This window comes from Cygnus atratus, chromosome 2 (genome assembly GCF_013377495.2).
Source record: "Cygnus atratus isolate AKBS03 ecotype Queensland, Australia chromosome 2, CAtr_DNAZoo_HiC_assembly, whole genome shotgun sequence".
NCBI classification, from domain to species: domain Eukaryota; kingdom Metazoa; phylum Chordata; class Aves; order Anseriformes; family Anatidae; genus Cygnus; species Cygnus atratus.
This window is the reverse complement of record NC_066363.1, coordinates 118,415,864-118,431,996: the sequence shown is the minus strand read 5'-3', so window position 1 is coordinate 118,431,996 and position 16,133 is coordinate 118,415,864. Positions and strand designations below refer to the sequence as shown.

Sequence of the window (16,133 nt, the reverse complement as noted above, 5' to 3'; positions counted from 1 at the left end):
AGTGTGTTGCATCATCACCATTTTACAAAGAGGTAAACTGAGATTCAACATAAAGATAGGTAGTAAGATACTACCATAGACTGAAAAAAAATAGAGTTCCTGATGTTTTTCCTGGACAAAAATTCCTCATGACAGATTCTTCCATACTTAAAAATTAAGAGTTTTAGAAAGAAAAGGATTTTGTCTCTCTAGACATGTTCAACATTACACTGTTATACAATCTGCTGCATGTCACTGCAGCTCTCCACACCAGAACATGAAATCTTAATCCCTTTGAATTTCAGGGGGTTGTAATAAAATCCATGGATTGAAAACCTGCCCCTACAATTATGGGTCTGGGCCAGATCCAAGACCAGAAGGTGCATATTTTCACTGCTGGTTTAGATGTAGCCAAAAGTGTCATGAGAACAGCGATTCTTGCAAGGCATCCCTTATTTCAGTTAGAAATCTTATGGCAGCAGCTCTTTTTTTTTTTTTTTAAAGTAATAAATTTATTTATTTATTTTATGTGAAATGTAAACCTGGATGCTATGTTCTCCCAAAAATTCATACAAATCTGTAACTGTCTTTTTGACCAAAACTTCTATGAAAAGTGATTGATATAAGTGATGAAGTATTTCAAAACTGTATGTGTGCAATTATGCGCATTCAAGCAAGAGGGTTTCATGCTTTAAGGATGAAGTTGTCAGATGCAGGTTCCTTTGCAGCTATTCAGATATGCTTCAGTTACAATTATGCAGCATGACAGTAGGCACTGGGGCTTTTTGGGACCTTTTCTTCCAGGAGGTGGATGTTAAAAGCAGCAGTCACACAACAGTGCAATTTCTAACCTTATGCCTTCAGCTAACACCTGTAGACCTTGTCATTAAACCTTAAAGAGTCACTCATTACCATCACTTTATTAAACAAATCTGTATCATTAAAGGTATCTCCTAGGTATTTACTAGATATTCACAGATGGCTTTTTATCTCTTTGACAAGATTAATAAGGCATGATTATTCTTCTTTCTATTACTGTATACACTTTGGAAATGTGGAAAAAAAACATTTGAGACGTTTTTCTCAATGGCAAAAGGAATGAATTAAAACTTTGTGTTAATATTACAGATGGATGCAGATGGGGAAAATAAAAAGCTGCGCACACGCTCAAAAGGAACGAAGGGTGAGTTAGCAAGCAAGTTCCACGACCCTGTGCCCAGCACACCATGAAATATGATAGTTCCTGTGCACAGTCCCTAATGTGCAGTAAGAGAGTGTGTAGCTTCCTTAGGGTTGCTTTTTAATCAGGGCAGGACACAGACTGCTGGCATTAAGAGGCACAATGCTATTAGCTATGGCTTAAAGAAAAGCAGAAAAAAATCTGCTATCTGATATTTACTTTGAACTATTTCTCAAAAAAAAAAAAAGTATGCCTTTTATTATGCAAACAAAGATTTTATTTAGGGACATCTTTCCTTAGCTAGACAATATTGAATGGATTCTTTCAAAATAACGTACCAAACTTTGTCTAGGCCACCTGAGTGTTTTTCTGCCTACTGCCATTAACTATCAGTAAATTACCTGCATAAATGGTCCAGAAGTAAAGTTACTTTAATCAAAAGGCACAGGTGTATGCAACAGAGGAGAACCCTGTGTTTTTTTAAAGTACTTGTGCTTGTGTTTGATTTTGCAAAGTTATGACATAGTTTCATTTCCCAGCTATTCCTCTTTTTGTAAAGAACAGATGGAAATGCAGTCCTGAGAGAAAAACAAGCCCTTAATGATCTCAACATCTGGAAAACATGATTGACTAGCAATACAACCCTTTCAGGAAGATAACTTTTTATTTTAATTCATAACACTTTTTGTGACTCTTGATAATGACTGAAAAATGGAGATACGTTAAAATAAATGACAAAGTTTTGCCTTCCCTGCAAACATTTTTGCTTATGACTATTTTCAGAGGTGCAAAGCGCCCATCTTTCGATCTGATTTTAATGGGAATTGTGCACTCTCAGGATTGTAGGGAAAAAAAATGAAAAAGACTAGTTTGATTCATTGTCACAACTCAGTAGATCTGGGTTATTAATATTGTGCCTTCAGCTTCGAGTTGTGGTCAGAATGAAAAATTAAAGTACAGTTTGGCTTAATTATCTAGTCTCAAATGACCAAAGGGGTGAAAAGTGTTAGACTTCACTAACAAAAAGAGAGAAAACGAGTGGGGATGCTACCCACTGCCCACATAAAAACAAAAGACATAAGCATATCATGTCTTTGAAACATCCCTCAGTAATGTAAGAAATGTAAAATGCACATATACTTCAAGAGTATAAGAACAGAGAACTTGCTACTGAATAGGAAAAACATTGATTAGGGAAGTTCCTCACACCTCAGCATTAGTGCATATCTTCTCAGTTAAAAGAGTCTAATTTAGCTAATAGAATTATTTAGCTAATAATTCTTATACTCAGTCTTCTTCATCACATACTAGTGAGCTATTTGCTAATAGCAAATTTAATAGGGGATTTATCATTCATATTCTTTTCATTTAAAATGCTAATTACATATTTTTAAAACTTATGAATTTTCTTTCTTTATATTTTTATACACACATCCATACATGTATACGAATTAATAGATCAGGAACATTTTCTCAGAAGCAAAACAATAAAAATTGCTTGTGCAACATGAGTAAGCCTTAGAACCACCTGTTGGCTTTGTCAATATGCTGTATACCCTTGCGTGGGCAGGTATTTGTAAACACCAGCCTTCATCATTCCCAAATTGAATTAAAGTTTGGAAGAAGTCAAGACTTTTTACACTTTCAACAAACACAAGTGCCTTTTTTTCTATTTAGTTTTTCTTATTATTTTTCTATTTTTTCCAATGAAGATCATCCTCCAGGTTTTTTGTGTCCTAAAATAACTATGAGAATTATTTGTTCAGTCAACGCTTGCCACTAGTAGCTACAATCCTCTGGTTAGCATGAAATAATCACCTGTGTTTTGATAGCCGTTCCTCTGTCATCAGATAGGCAGGTGCAAGGCTGAAGAAATCACAAGTCTGGAAGTGTAAACTAATTTATTCTTTCCTTCTGCTTTTATTAACAGTTCAAGTGGACTCTATAGCTCAAGAGCTCAGGTAAGAACTCATGTCATTTATTTTTTTAGTTTTATTTTCTGATTATATCAATAAATTCATACCGAGGGTATTACTATTTAAAAGAAAATCCAGCAAATGCTGCAATATGTAGAGATTTAGCATGGCTCTGACAAAGGAAACTTGAAGCAGATTCACTTTTTAAATATAACAACAATAAAAGTAAAAACGTTAGCAGTAATTATGTAAACGTAATTAAAAATAATGCAATAAAAATAATGTTCAGGATTCTGGTATGTTGTCTTTATCTGCAGCCTGTGTCAGGGCACGCAATAAAAAAGTATGGTTTCTGATCGGTAATAAATATTATAACATTTTAACATCTCATCATTCTAAGAGACATTAGTCTTTATATTGTTTTGTTAGATGACTTTTGTAAAATTGATAGCCTCTGTAAATTACTGTAAATTCTATATGCACAAATTACTAATTTTTCCTCAAGTACTTGCTGAGTTTCTACATTTTACTGAAGTAGAAGCAAGTACTTTTCAAATTTGTGTAAAGCGTGACATTTCAGTCAAAAACAAATTCTTCAAGGATATATCATCAATAATCTAGTAAAATTTTTATATTAATATTTTAATTTTATTAATATTTACATCAGTTCCCAGTAGCTGTTCCACAAGTCTAGGATAAAATTATGGAAAGACTGCTATATCGTTGGCATCAAATCTTCAACAAAGAACATGTACAATCAAATTCCAGTTTTCACTAGGACAAGTTCACTCTTATATCAAGTTCACTCACATATCCCCCTCAGAAAATATTTACAGGTAAATCCTGAATTATTCATCCAAATCACAAATTCTGCAATATAAATCCTGAAAACATTTTTACAGTAACTGTTAGGAGTTTTGCTTACATTAACTTCTTATACTCAGTCGTCTTCATCACATACTAGTGAGCTGCTCTAAGCATAGCAGGCATCTGAAGTATGTGTTTGCGGGCTCATCCATCTAGGGAATAAAAGCAGCAGCATGTAATTTATTTGATCAATCAAAATTCCAGTCTCTCTTAATATAGGGCACGAAATATTTATAGGAAGTTATTCACAGTTAAGACATTATATTTTAGAGTTTTGTTTTATAATAAAACTGAGGAAATTATAAACTTCTTATACATTTTTGACAAACAGAAGTGGAGGCTAACTTTTCAGATAAAATATTCATGGTGAGGCACTCATTCAGCTCTACCCTGAACCTCATTTTTCTGTACAGCTTCAGTTTTCTGAGATTTAGTGCTTCTCCTTTTTCCTCTGTGCATCCCTAATTTGTGCACCAGAAGGATGCATTAATCCGAAGAGGCAGTCATCCAAAAATGAGGATGGTCCATGTGTTCCTCAGAGAAAAATGTTTGAAAAATAGAGGATGTGCAAGTTTCTGCAACATCAGGGAAGATGTAATTTATGCATTATCAATTATTATAGGTTTTCCCAAGCAATTTTGCTTTCCCTGTTAAATACATGCTATTTTAGGAAATACAGTGTCACAGATTACTTTTTCTAGCAGAGGTGTGTAGTACATCTGTAAAGAAACACACATTTTTTTAAAACACTGAACTAAACACTAAACAGAAAAAAAAAATCTAGTCCCTAACTTGTTGTTTGTGATTTCTACTATACAAAACTTCATACTGGGTATTTCAGCAGTCAAATGCTTTACTGACGTGCAGGTCAGGTGATCAACTTTTGTGAATTTATTTATTTGTGTGTGAAAAATAACGGCTAGAGACGCAGGGACTTCCTTTTGAAAATGTAGCCTAACGTATTAATTTTACTCACACCCATATTACTATGGAAGAACTATTGAACATTCCTCAAGAATTAAAGAATGAAAAAGTCTATTGTGTTCCCTGGATACAGATATTGGAACCACTGTCTTCTCTGACCAAGGTTCTAAATGCTGTGTTGGCTGACAAATTTAAATCCATGCTTAATTAATTTCCCCTTTTCCCCTGGCTTATCCTATCTGACAAAGCACTTTTGCACTCCTTATTGAGTTTCTGTTACAAAGTGCCTTGGGATACTTACACATGAAAAGCACTACATAAGCTTACATGCTCATATTGTATTATTATTAGTTTTGTAACATTGATTGGTTCTAGAGTATTTGTTAGCCTTTCTTATTCTTCAAGTTGTTTCACAAAAGTAGAAAATGAAACAAATAAAAAGCAAAACAAAGAGTTGCAAACACCAAAAATACATGAAAGTTTCTCTCATAAATTTCTAGGGTTGCATTTTTGCTTAATGGAATTAAAAACCAAAAATAAAATAAATAAATAAATATATATATATATATATAAATAAAATCTATTGATTTCAAGAAAGCCAAGATTTCACCAAGAAATCTGGCTAATAGTTTTGCTATTATCCATCTTTTCCTGAGAAATAGTACTTAGAAATTAAATTTTAAGGAAAACATCACTTTAAGGACCAAAGTATTTTTGTTGTTTTTATTGTTTATTTGCTTATTTGTTTTCTGTCGAGTAAAATAACTAAAAGTTCTCTTGCACTATACTTTTTTAGAACATTGTACTTTTCTACCAGCTACTGACCACCTATACACATTTTCTTCCAGTACCTAAAGGGGGCCTACAAGAAACCTGGAGAGTAACTCTTTATCACGAATCGTAGTAATAGGACAAGGAGTAATGGTTTAAAGCTAAACAAAAACAAACAAACAAACAAAAAAAGTAGAATTAGATTAGATATAATGAATAAATTCTTTAGTCAGAGGGTGGTGAGGCACTGGAACAGGTTGCCCAGTGAAGTTGTGGATGTCCCATCCCTGGAAGTGTTCAAGGCCAGGTTGGATGGGGCTCTGGGCAAACTGATCTAGTGGGAAATGTCCCTACCCTGAAGGGAGGGTTGAAATTAGATGATCTTTAAGGTCCCTTCCAATCCAAATATTTTATATGATTCTATGATCACTCCTATTTAAATGCCAAACTTACATTGATTATATGTTATTATATGCTTTGAAGAATTTCAAATTTAAAACCCATATAATTTTCTTCACATACATATATATTATTAATATTGTTATTAGTTCATAAGATTTTTTATTGTATTTACTGTATATTCAGTAGTGTTGAAGCATAGTATGCTGAACTTAGAAGATATTAATAACCCTTCAATACAAAACTGTTTCTCCTTTCAGCCTTAACTATTTACTTACAAACTACATTTTAATTTTTCATACATGAATATACTGTTTTAGTCATTTAGTCAGGTAGCTAAACTGTCCACAGGAAGAGGTCAATTTTTTATCATGACCTAAACAAAACGAAACACAATATGTGGTAGAAGTGAGTGCTGAAGCCAGGATCTTTCTGTCCCATACATTCAAGTTTGAACCCGACATTTTTCAGGCATAACCTCTCTGTTGAACCCCTCTTCTGAAAGAAGCAGAAAGAAGAAGTCTTCTCTTAGATGATTTAGTCATGGACCACTGAAAGGACCAGGATCTTCAGCTGTGTTAAGGATTAGAATGAAAACCAAAGGGAAGTGAGGAATATTGGTGTGATGTATTCTCATTACTGTGTTCTATTTAACAGATGGGATACAGTATGATGAACCATCTGTAGGTTATGGAGTGGCATCTGGGTCAGACCAAGGAAGAGCAAATTGGATTGATCCAAGCATGGGATTACAAAAGCATAGATCAGTTTGTCCAGGTCCATGTCTGAATAGAAAGGGTTCCGTTTCTGAGTTAGATACAGGTGAAAACAAGTCTTTCTGGCTTCTGTCACTAATGATTAGTGAAGACTCCACAGGGTACTTATGTTTCAAGTCCTGAAGAATAAAACTGTTCTCTGTTGGCTATTGTTACTTACTTTCTATAGTGCTGGAACTTTTCATCAGAAGGACCATTTCTTTAAAAGTAAGAAAAGATATTTTTTATCTGGAACCCTTGGTTCAGATATTGTGAGACATTTTGGGTATTCAGATTAAAAGGTACAATATGGATAAAATAGAGAGACAAGTGTCTTGAATATTTTAGCAGAGAGGTGGTAGAGCAGAGTTGCCTTGGATGTCTCATTGATAGAAGAAATAACAAGGCACTTCACCCTGTGCTGCTGTCTTTTGATTGGGAGAATGAGAAAGCAGGAAAGCAACCCTGCAGTCCATGGTACTGAAGTATTTCAAAAGGTTTATGTCACTAAAATGTATTCCTCAAATTTAACCAAAATGTTTAAGAGGTATGTCAATATAAATAACAATATTGACAGCATAGTGAAACGTATTTTGCTAAAGTACGTTATATTTAGTACTGGTAGATTATATGTATCCTGCCATATCTGAGCTCTAGTTTCAGACAGCAATGGAATGAAGGTAGAGATTTTGATGGGGAGAAGATAATTTGGCCACTCAGGAAAAGTTCATAACATGAAAGAAATGGGTTGTGCATTCCTAAATGCATTTAAAAACGAATGATTCAATAGTAACTTTTTTTGCGAGTTTCATAAAATAACAAGGTTTTGAAGAGTTTATATGAAAAGAAAGCAGTAGCCTCGCAGATGGCCTGAGAAAGAAGTGAGCAGTACTTTGCTGATGGAAGGAGAAGTGGGCATATGAAACAAATCACACAAAAAGGCTCAAAACATTCCCCAGTAAGAACTGAGATTGTGATTGTGACCTCTAGCTATTACACAGACACAGACACAGATTTCTAGGTTGGAAGAGACCTCAAGATCATCGAGTCCAACCTCCGACCTAACACTAAGTACTCCACTAAACCATATCACTAAGCTCTACATCTAAACGTCTTTTAAAGACCTCCAGGGATGGCGACTCCACCACCTCCCTGGGCAGCCCGTTCCAATGCTTAATAACCCTTTCGGTAAAGAAGTACTTCCTAACATCCAACCTAAAACTCCCCTGTCGCAACTTTCGCCCATTCCCCCTCGTCCTGTCACCAGGCACGTGGGAGAACAGACCAACCCCCACCTCACTACAGCCTCCTTTAAGGTAACTGTAGAGAGCGATAAGGTCGCCCCTGAGCCTCCTCTTCTCCAGGCTGAACAAGCCCAGCTTCCTCAGCCGCTCCTCGTAAGACTTGTTCTCCAGACCCCTCACCAGCTTGGTCGCCCTTCTCTGGACTCGCTCGAGCACGTCCATGTCCTTCCTGTAGCGAGGGGCCCAAAACTGAACACAGTACTCAAGGTGCGGCCTCACCAGAGCCGAGTACAGGGGGACAATCACCTCCCTAGACCTGCTGGCCACACTGCTTCTTATACAGGCCAGGATGCTGTTGGCCTTCTTGGCCACCTGAGCACACTGCTGGCTCATATTCAGCCGACTATCAACCAATACTCCCAGGTCCTTCTCGGCCAGGCAGCTTTCCAGCCACTCATCTCCCAGCCTGTAGCTCTGCTTGGGGTTGTTGCGCCCCAGGTGCAGGACCCGGCACTTGGCCTTGTTGAACTTCATACAGTTGACCTCAGCCCATCGCTCCAGCCTATCCAGATCCTCCTGCAGAGCCTTCCTGCCCTCGAGCAGATCGACACACGCACTTAGCTTGGTGTCATCTGCAAACTTACTGAGGGTGCACTGGACGCCCTCATCCAGATCATCGATAAAGATATTAAAGAGGACCGGCCCCAGTACCGAGCCCTGGGGGACACCACTTGTGACCAGCCTCCAACCAGATTTGACTCCATTCACCACAACTCTCTGGGCCCGGCTATCCAGCCAGTTTCTAACCCAGCGAAGCGTACGCCAGTCCAAGCCCCGAGCAGCCAGTTTCTTGAGGAGAATGTTGTGGGGAACGGTGTCAAAAGCCTTACTGAGGTCAAGGTAAACCACATCCACAGCCCTTCCCTCATCCACCAAGCGCGTCACTTTGTCATAGAAGGAGATCAGGTTCGTCAAGCAGGACCTGCCTTTCATAAACCCATGCTGACTGGGCCTGATCGCCTGCTCGCCCTGCAAGTGCCGCGTGATGACCCTCAAGATAATCTGCTCCATGAGCTTTCCTGGCACTGAGGTCAAACTGACAGGCCTATAGTTCCCCGGGTCTGCCCTCCGGCCCTTCTTATAGACGGGCGTCACATTGGCTAGCCGCCAGTCAACTGGGACCTCCCCCGATAGCCAGGACTGCCGATAAATGATGGAAAGCGGCTCGGCCAGCTCCTCCGCCAGTTCTTTCAGTACCCTCGGGTGCATCCCATCCGGCCCCATCGACTTGCGCACATCCAAGCTCCTTAGCAGGTCGCCAACCATTTCCTCATGAATAGCAAAGGCCACATCCTGCTCCCCATCCCCTTCCGCCAGCTCAGGGCACTGGGTATCCAGAGAACAACCGGTATTGCCGCTAAAGACTGAGGCAAAGGCGGCATTAAGCACCTCAGCCTTTTCTTCATCCTTAGTAACTAGGTTTCCCCTCGCATCCAGTAAAGGATGGAGATTCTCCTTAGTCCTCCGTTTCGCATTGATATATTTGTAAAAGGATTTTTTGTTGTCTTTAACGGCAGTAGCCAGGTTGAGCTCCAGATGAGCTTTGGCCTTTCTAATTTTCTCCCTGCACAGCCTCGCTACATCCTTGTAGTCCTCCTCAGCGGCCCGCCCTTTTTTCCAAAGATTATAAACCCTCTTTTTTCTGCTAAGCACAAGCCGCAACTCTCTGTTGAGCCAGGCCGGTCTTCTTCCACGCCGGCTCATCTTTGGGCACGTGGGGACGGACCGCTCCTGTGCCGTTAAGATTTCCTTCTTGAGGAGCGCCCAGCCTTCCTGGACTCCTCTGCCCTTCAGAACCGCCTCCCAAGGGACTCGGCCAACCAGCATCCTGAGCAGCTCAAAGTCAGCCCTCCGGAAGTCCAAGACAGCAGTTTTACTGGTCCCCTTCCTGGCCTCGCCAAGAATAGAGAACTCTACCATTTCGTGGTCACTCTGTCCAAGACAGTTTCCGACCACCTTCACAGAACCTTCACAGAACTCTTATCCCAAACAACTGCCTAAAGGTGAGACAATGACTGAGAACGTTATTTGTTCCTAGCCTGCATGTGGAAAACTGTCACATTTGTCCTTTGGGTTTGGCTTCTGCTTCCACAGAAATTGCTCATAGACTCAAGATTTCTGAAAATGACTAAGATAAAGCACATTTGTTCCAATCTTGAATAAGCATAATTGAAAAAGAACTGAGGTGGACCCTTGCATTTCCTGGTGACTCATCTGTCTCTTACTGGCAGAAGGTGTGGGACTGTCCTCACAGCCCTTATTTGGCTTTACAGAAACAAAATGTGTCCCTGAGTCCGAGTAGACTTAGAAAATTCTAAATGAAGATGGTCAATTTCCATAGAGTTAAGTCAACTGCAAGGGTATTCATCCTGATTTTGTTTCAAATATTGTGCAGAGAAGTCTGAGCTTGACAAAAATGTTGGGTTTTTGTTTGTTTGTTAGTTTGTTTGTTTTCAGTTTAATATTAGGTGTTGATAGATACATTCCCAGCTCTCTTCTCCAGTGTCCTCTGTGACTATAAATGTCTGGGACAGAGTTGTGTCAAGTTGTCATTCAAATATTTCTCTATGATACATTAATATTAGGCATTTCATCTGAGACAAAGATCTGTATCATGCTGGTTTTTTTGATAGCTGATTTTCAATTAAACAATAAGCATATATCTTAATATCCTCTATTCCCAGGATTTAGTACCAGAATTATACGTTAAGAGTATCTATTGTTTGCTCTCTAGTTTGGAAAAGAAATTTATCTGCCCTAGCCATTGTGGATATCGAAATGGTTATGGGTCTTTGAAAACATTAACCTCTGCTTCTTATTCTATGACTTCTGATATAATCAAAGTTGTCATGATGCCATCAATCATATTTTCTAAAATTCTCAAATTTTGTTTATTTCTTTTTCTTTTATGATGACACTGTTAGGTTCTTAACAGATTCAGACTAGCACGCTAGTCAGTACTTTCCTCAAATAATCTGTGGAAATCTATGTTTTTATTAAGGAAAAATATTTTGAAATTGATGTTTGATAGAATATATTGAACAGCAAGCATTAGCAAAAACTGAACAATTAGTACATGTTACTGATTTTGAGGCCAAGGCAAGTGTATGGTGGTCACAGAACTAAAAAAATAATAGTGTTTAAATTCACCTAACCTTATGCCTGTATCTTATACGTCAATCACTCTCAACTAATAAGACTTCATTGGACTGTCATGTCTAATATCATTCCACGTTTCCTTCCTCGTCTTCTAGTCCCGCTTTAAGAAGCCTCAAATTGTGAAATCTATAGTGCTGTCCTTTTTCTTTTCCCTTTCCTCTCCTTCTCCTCTACTCTTCCTTTCCCAGTGCTCTGATGAGCTGAGGGACCTCAGACTTTTTGCCTTTTTTGCAGCCCCATGTGGTTTCATACTTCAGAAACAGGTTATTCTTTCAGTACTGTTAAACCATATTACTAAAACATTAAACAAGAAAAAATAAATAAACACAGAAAGAAATTCAAAATTAAAAAGTTTTCCACCTCAGATTTTCTGCTTTCAAAAGTTCAGGTAAGTGGGTTGTAGCTTGCATATAATTATGGAAGTGGTGTATAATGAACATCAAATAAAAGATTTTTTTCTTTGAAATATCATTCTTTAAATGAAATTGCAAGATGTAATAGAAAAGTCATTGTAAAAAAATATCATTGTTTCAATACAGAGAAGTAATCTGATATGGTTCTAGGTGAGCCCAAGTAATGACTTTAACATGTTGCAAGTAACCCTGAGGTTGTTAGTTATTTGACTTAACTATTTAGTGGACTGTTCTGACTAACCATTAAGAGAGCTAAAATAGGAACCCTATCTTATAATGCTTTTGATATACCAATGGTTGGAGTTGTTAATTACAATGAATGGTAAGTACTGCAGATATTAAAATCTTTTGATAAATATACTGTGACCTCTACCTTTTCTTCATGGATTTATTTAGAACATTTAAAATTAACATTTCATGTTTTGATTTCTATTTTATTTTTTTGTTTGTGTGACTTGAATAGGTTTTCCAATGACAAATGCATTAGATAGGTTTCTAGCATAGAAACTCATTTATTATACAAACCCATAGGCCTCATTTAATGTCTACTATGTCCATTTCTAGCCAACACCTGTAGTCTCAGTGTCTCCTTTCTCACACCAATATGGCATTTTATTTGGTTTTGCTTTTGCTGTGTTTCTTCTTAAAGTCTCATTTTAATATAAAAACTACAATAATTAGTTTCAGTATGTTGTTTTTTTTTTTTTCTGAAATTGTTAGTTTTATAATATATGGCAAGTCTACATCACTTTAATTGTGGCTGTCAAACTGATAGTTTTTTTGCATTTTTTTCTACCTGAGAGCTTGTTGCATCTTACAATGTTCCTTACCTTGAACTAAACCTTTTACATTATTTAATGTAGTCCAGGAGTTATCTTCTCCATCACTACTTTGGTGTTCAAGAGCACACAGTAAATGTTATCCATACACATGAGTTTACAGTTGTGTATGCCCTAATGCCTTCTGCTGAGTGACAGAATATATCAGAACATAATAGACCCAAATGATTGTTTCCTCTTATGGAAGATCTTTTTGGATGACCACAAGCCATATAAAGATTGAAAACCAGACACTGATTTCTGTCTCATATATATATCAGTCATGAATTAAATATTATGGCTAGCTGAATTGCTCTGTCTGACTGACATCAAGGGCAGATTCAGCCAAGAAAAACCAAACTGAAACAGACTGTACAGGCAGAAGATAGAAAAGAAAGGAAGGTAATACAGCCATGGGACCTCCTTCTGCGTCAAAGGAAGGTACTAGTACCTGCAATTAATTGCTTACGGCCCCATTGTCTGCTGTCAAAAAATAAATAAAAATAAAAATAATAAATAAATAAATAAATAAAAGGCTTATTTTCTATTTTCTTTTACATCTTCTTTAACCAGACTGTAGTTACATGCTTGCTTTCTAATGAAGAGTTTACTGGGGTTATCAGGGGGATCACTCACATGTAAGACTTTCTGGATCCAAAAATTGAGAGGATGGTCTGTAGTATTACCTAGAAACTTAAAGAGTTCTAAGCCAAATTCTTGGCTTGTGTCCCACTGGAATTTATTGACTTACTGAACCTGAACAGATTGAGTGAGTGAATGAAAAAGAGGGTAGGGAGACTGGATTTGGCCCAACTCTTGGATATTCATTTTTATCACTGAGATTAAGAACTTCTTGTGTTCCAGGCAATAAAAATTAAGTTTCCTCTAAACTGGCTTTTACTAAAAATAACTTATCTGTTGTGAAAGGGTCCAAATCTACAACTCTAGCTATATGGAATTCTTGATCAATGAGCTATAGAATAACACCCTAAAGTAGCCATTCATTTCATTAACATAGTATTTAAATTAGAATATTTATATGCACAATTATTAATTTTTACTATTATTATTAATTTTTTTATTTGAATATCCTCATGATCCTACGAGGTTTTAAAAGTAAAACAAGAAACTAAGAAAACAGAATTAGAACCTGTGCTGTTCTCTGAGTTGCCTTTCCTGTGAGGAGAACCATAGTAAACTGTAGATTAAAAAAAACAAGCGGGGGGGGGGGGGGGGAGATTAAAGAAAAAAAAAGAGATTTTATGAGTATGATAATTAAGTTTTGAATTCTTATTATAATCAAAATGTGTCTGTTGCAGACTAAAATCCTTGTCCTCAGGTATCACAGTGACTGAGACATGGGTAGACTTGACCATAATTGCATGACGTTTCCTATGTTATTGCTGACTTACCATTGCTCCACTCTTTACGTGCTTCATTTTATTTGCTCAGTCATTTCACAGTCCAATTGTTCTTTTTGGTCAGGTGGCCTATAACATATAGTTTACTGTCTGAAGCATCTCGAAGATCAGTACATAATGACTCAATACCATTACCCTTTTCCCCCCAGCCCCTTCTTATGGGGCCTAATAAATCCTCTTTCATGAACAAGGCTGTGGCAGCTTCTTTGTTTTTCTTGTATGTCTTTTTAAAATAAAATATATATTTTAATATCATCATCCAGCCAGATTTCAGTTATACCATATCTTCTTCACAATATTATCTGCCAGTTCTGTTTCCTTTTTCCTAGCTAAACCTTTCATTTGTGTATATAGACAGACGTTTTAATACCCCCAAGTTGCTGAGGTTATTTTGCTCTATGTCAGTATTCATAAATATGAATTTCCCTTTTATCTTTCTTCCCATCTATACCTCCTGTGCATTCCTTTCATTTTAGTTCAGCCCTGGACTGAACTTTTCACAACTCTGACATTTTTAAAAAAGAGCATGGCTCAGGTATGCCAGTAGCCTTTTCTACTTGTAGAAAGCCCTTTAACCCTGGGATGATTGCTACAGTGCGGAGGAACAAGCCCTGTCCCTTTCACAGATACAACTTGTAAGCCAAGGGTATGGGTTTCTTAAAGACAGAAAGAGGTGAAATGTGTATATATATATATATACACGCACATATATATATATATGTTTTGTGTGATATTAATAAATGAGAAACATTCCCATTTTCTTTAATTATCTTTGGGAAAAGACATGCTATAGTTCTGAGCTTCTATCACTGCTTCAGTGACAACAATTAACCAAATGTAGACGGTTAAATGATTAACTTTTTTTTTTTTTTTTTAAACGCAGTTTATTGGTTTAAGCTCTGGGAACATCTTAAATGGGAACATTTTAATATTCTAAAATGTTGATTGAAGAAAATTACTCTTACCTGATGAATTCTATTCCAAATGATTTTTCAGGAATTCTCAGCTGGAGTATTTTTCTGGTTTAATTCAGTCTTAGATTGTCAGTACACTGTAGCCCATCCTTTGATTACAGTTTTCTCAGTTCCACATTCTTACTCCTTGAAGTTTTTCAGCTAGTCAGTGTGTTGCCACCTATAACTTGTAAAGCAAGCAGTTGTTTCTGGATATATATAATTTTCCCACACCCCCAAATTCACAAATCTTTCTTACTTTATTTTTTAATTATTTTTAGGTAGATAGAACGGTCATTTCATTTAACCTGTGCTCCAGCATGTTCCACTATTCAGGGAGAAACTCACTGATATACAAAACATCTGTAAGTGCACTATCATATCCCACTTAACAGAGCAAGGCTTGCTCTACCTTCCTCCCCAGCTGCTGTCATCCATCTGATGTTGCTGTAATTTACAGTATTTATTTGGGTTTTCAGTTGCAGTAATCAGACAACCTACACTCTGTTTCTTTGGGGTCCAACATTGCAGCTCCTTTCACAAACCTCCAGCATTCTTAGTTGATGCAATCAATAACATCAATGTTTTTTCGACAGACGTGATCAGTCCTAGGAGCAGATCATAGAATCATAGAATCATAGAATGGCTCAGGTCGGATGACCTTAAAGATCATCTAGTTCCAATCCCCCTGCCATAGGTAGGGACGCCACCCACTAGATCAGGTTGCCCAGGGTCTCATCTAAACTGGTCTTGAACACCTCCAGGGATAAGGCATCCACAACCTCTCTGGGCAACCTGTCCCAGGACCTCACCACCTTCTGAGTGAAGAATTTCCTCCTAATCTCCAGTCTAAATCTCCCCTCTTTACTTTAAAACCATTCCCCCTTGTCCTGTCATTATCAGATTGAGCAAAGAGTCTCTCTCCATTTTTTTTATAAGTCCCTTTTCTGTATTCAGTGATAGTCATTTATCCCGATTATCATCAGCTTACAATGAGCTCAGGAGTTTTTTTTTTTTGTGAGTTTTGGGGATTAGAGACCTATAGCTATATCCTAAAGCTTTGAAAGCCACTAGACATTTAGTTAGAATCCAGCTCACCTGTTTCTTAGATAACTAGCAGACATAGAAGGGGACCAAGGTGGAGAGACGTTCAGAATTTCTGTTCCTTTTCAGTATCTTTACAATCTTAAACTTCTTAGAAGAAAATCTGACCATGACAGACATTTGTAAGGTGTTCAGCTGTGAGCGATGTGTCAGTGAATCCTAGAATATCA

General features: G+C 37.3%; 1 protein-coding gene across 1 annotated transcript in view; it reads left to right on the top strand.

The window, feature by feature from the left end:
• Positions 1 to 16,133, top strand: part of ST18 (ST18 C2H2C-type zinc finger transcription factor) — a 171,911-nt gene that overhangs the window by 99,977 nt on the left and 55,801 nt on the right. Inside the window, exons 4-5 of the mRNA XM_035553195.1 lie at positions 1,108 to 1,162; positions 3,090 to 3,120. Of these exons, the coding sequence (XP_035409088.1) occupies positions 1,108 to 1,162; positions 3,090 to 3,120 (86 nt within the window). The remainder of the gene's footprint in view (positions 1 to 1,107; positions 1,163 to 3,089; positions 3,121 to 16,133) is intronic.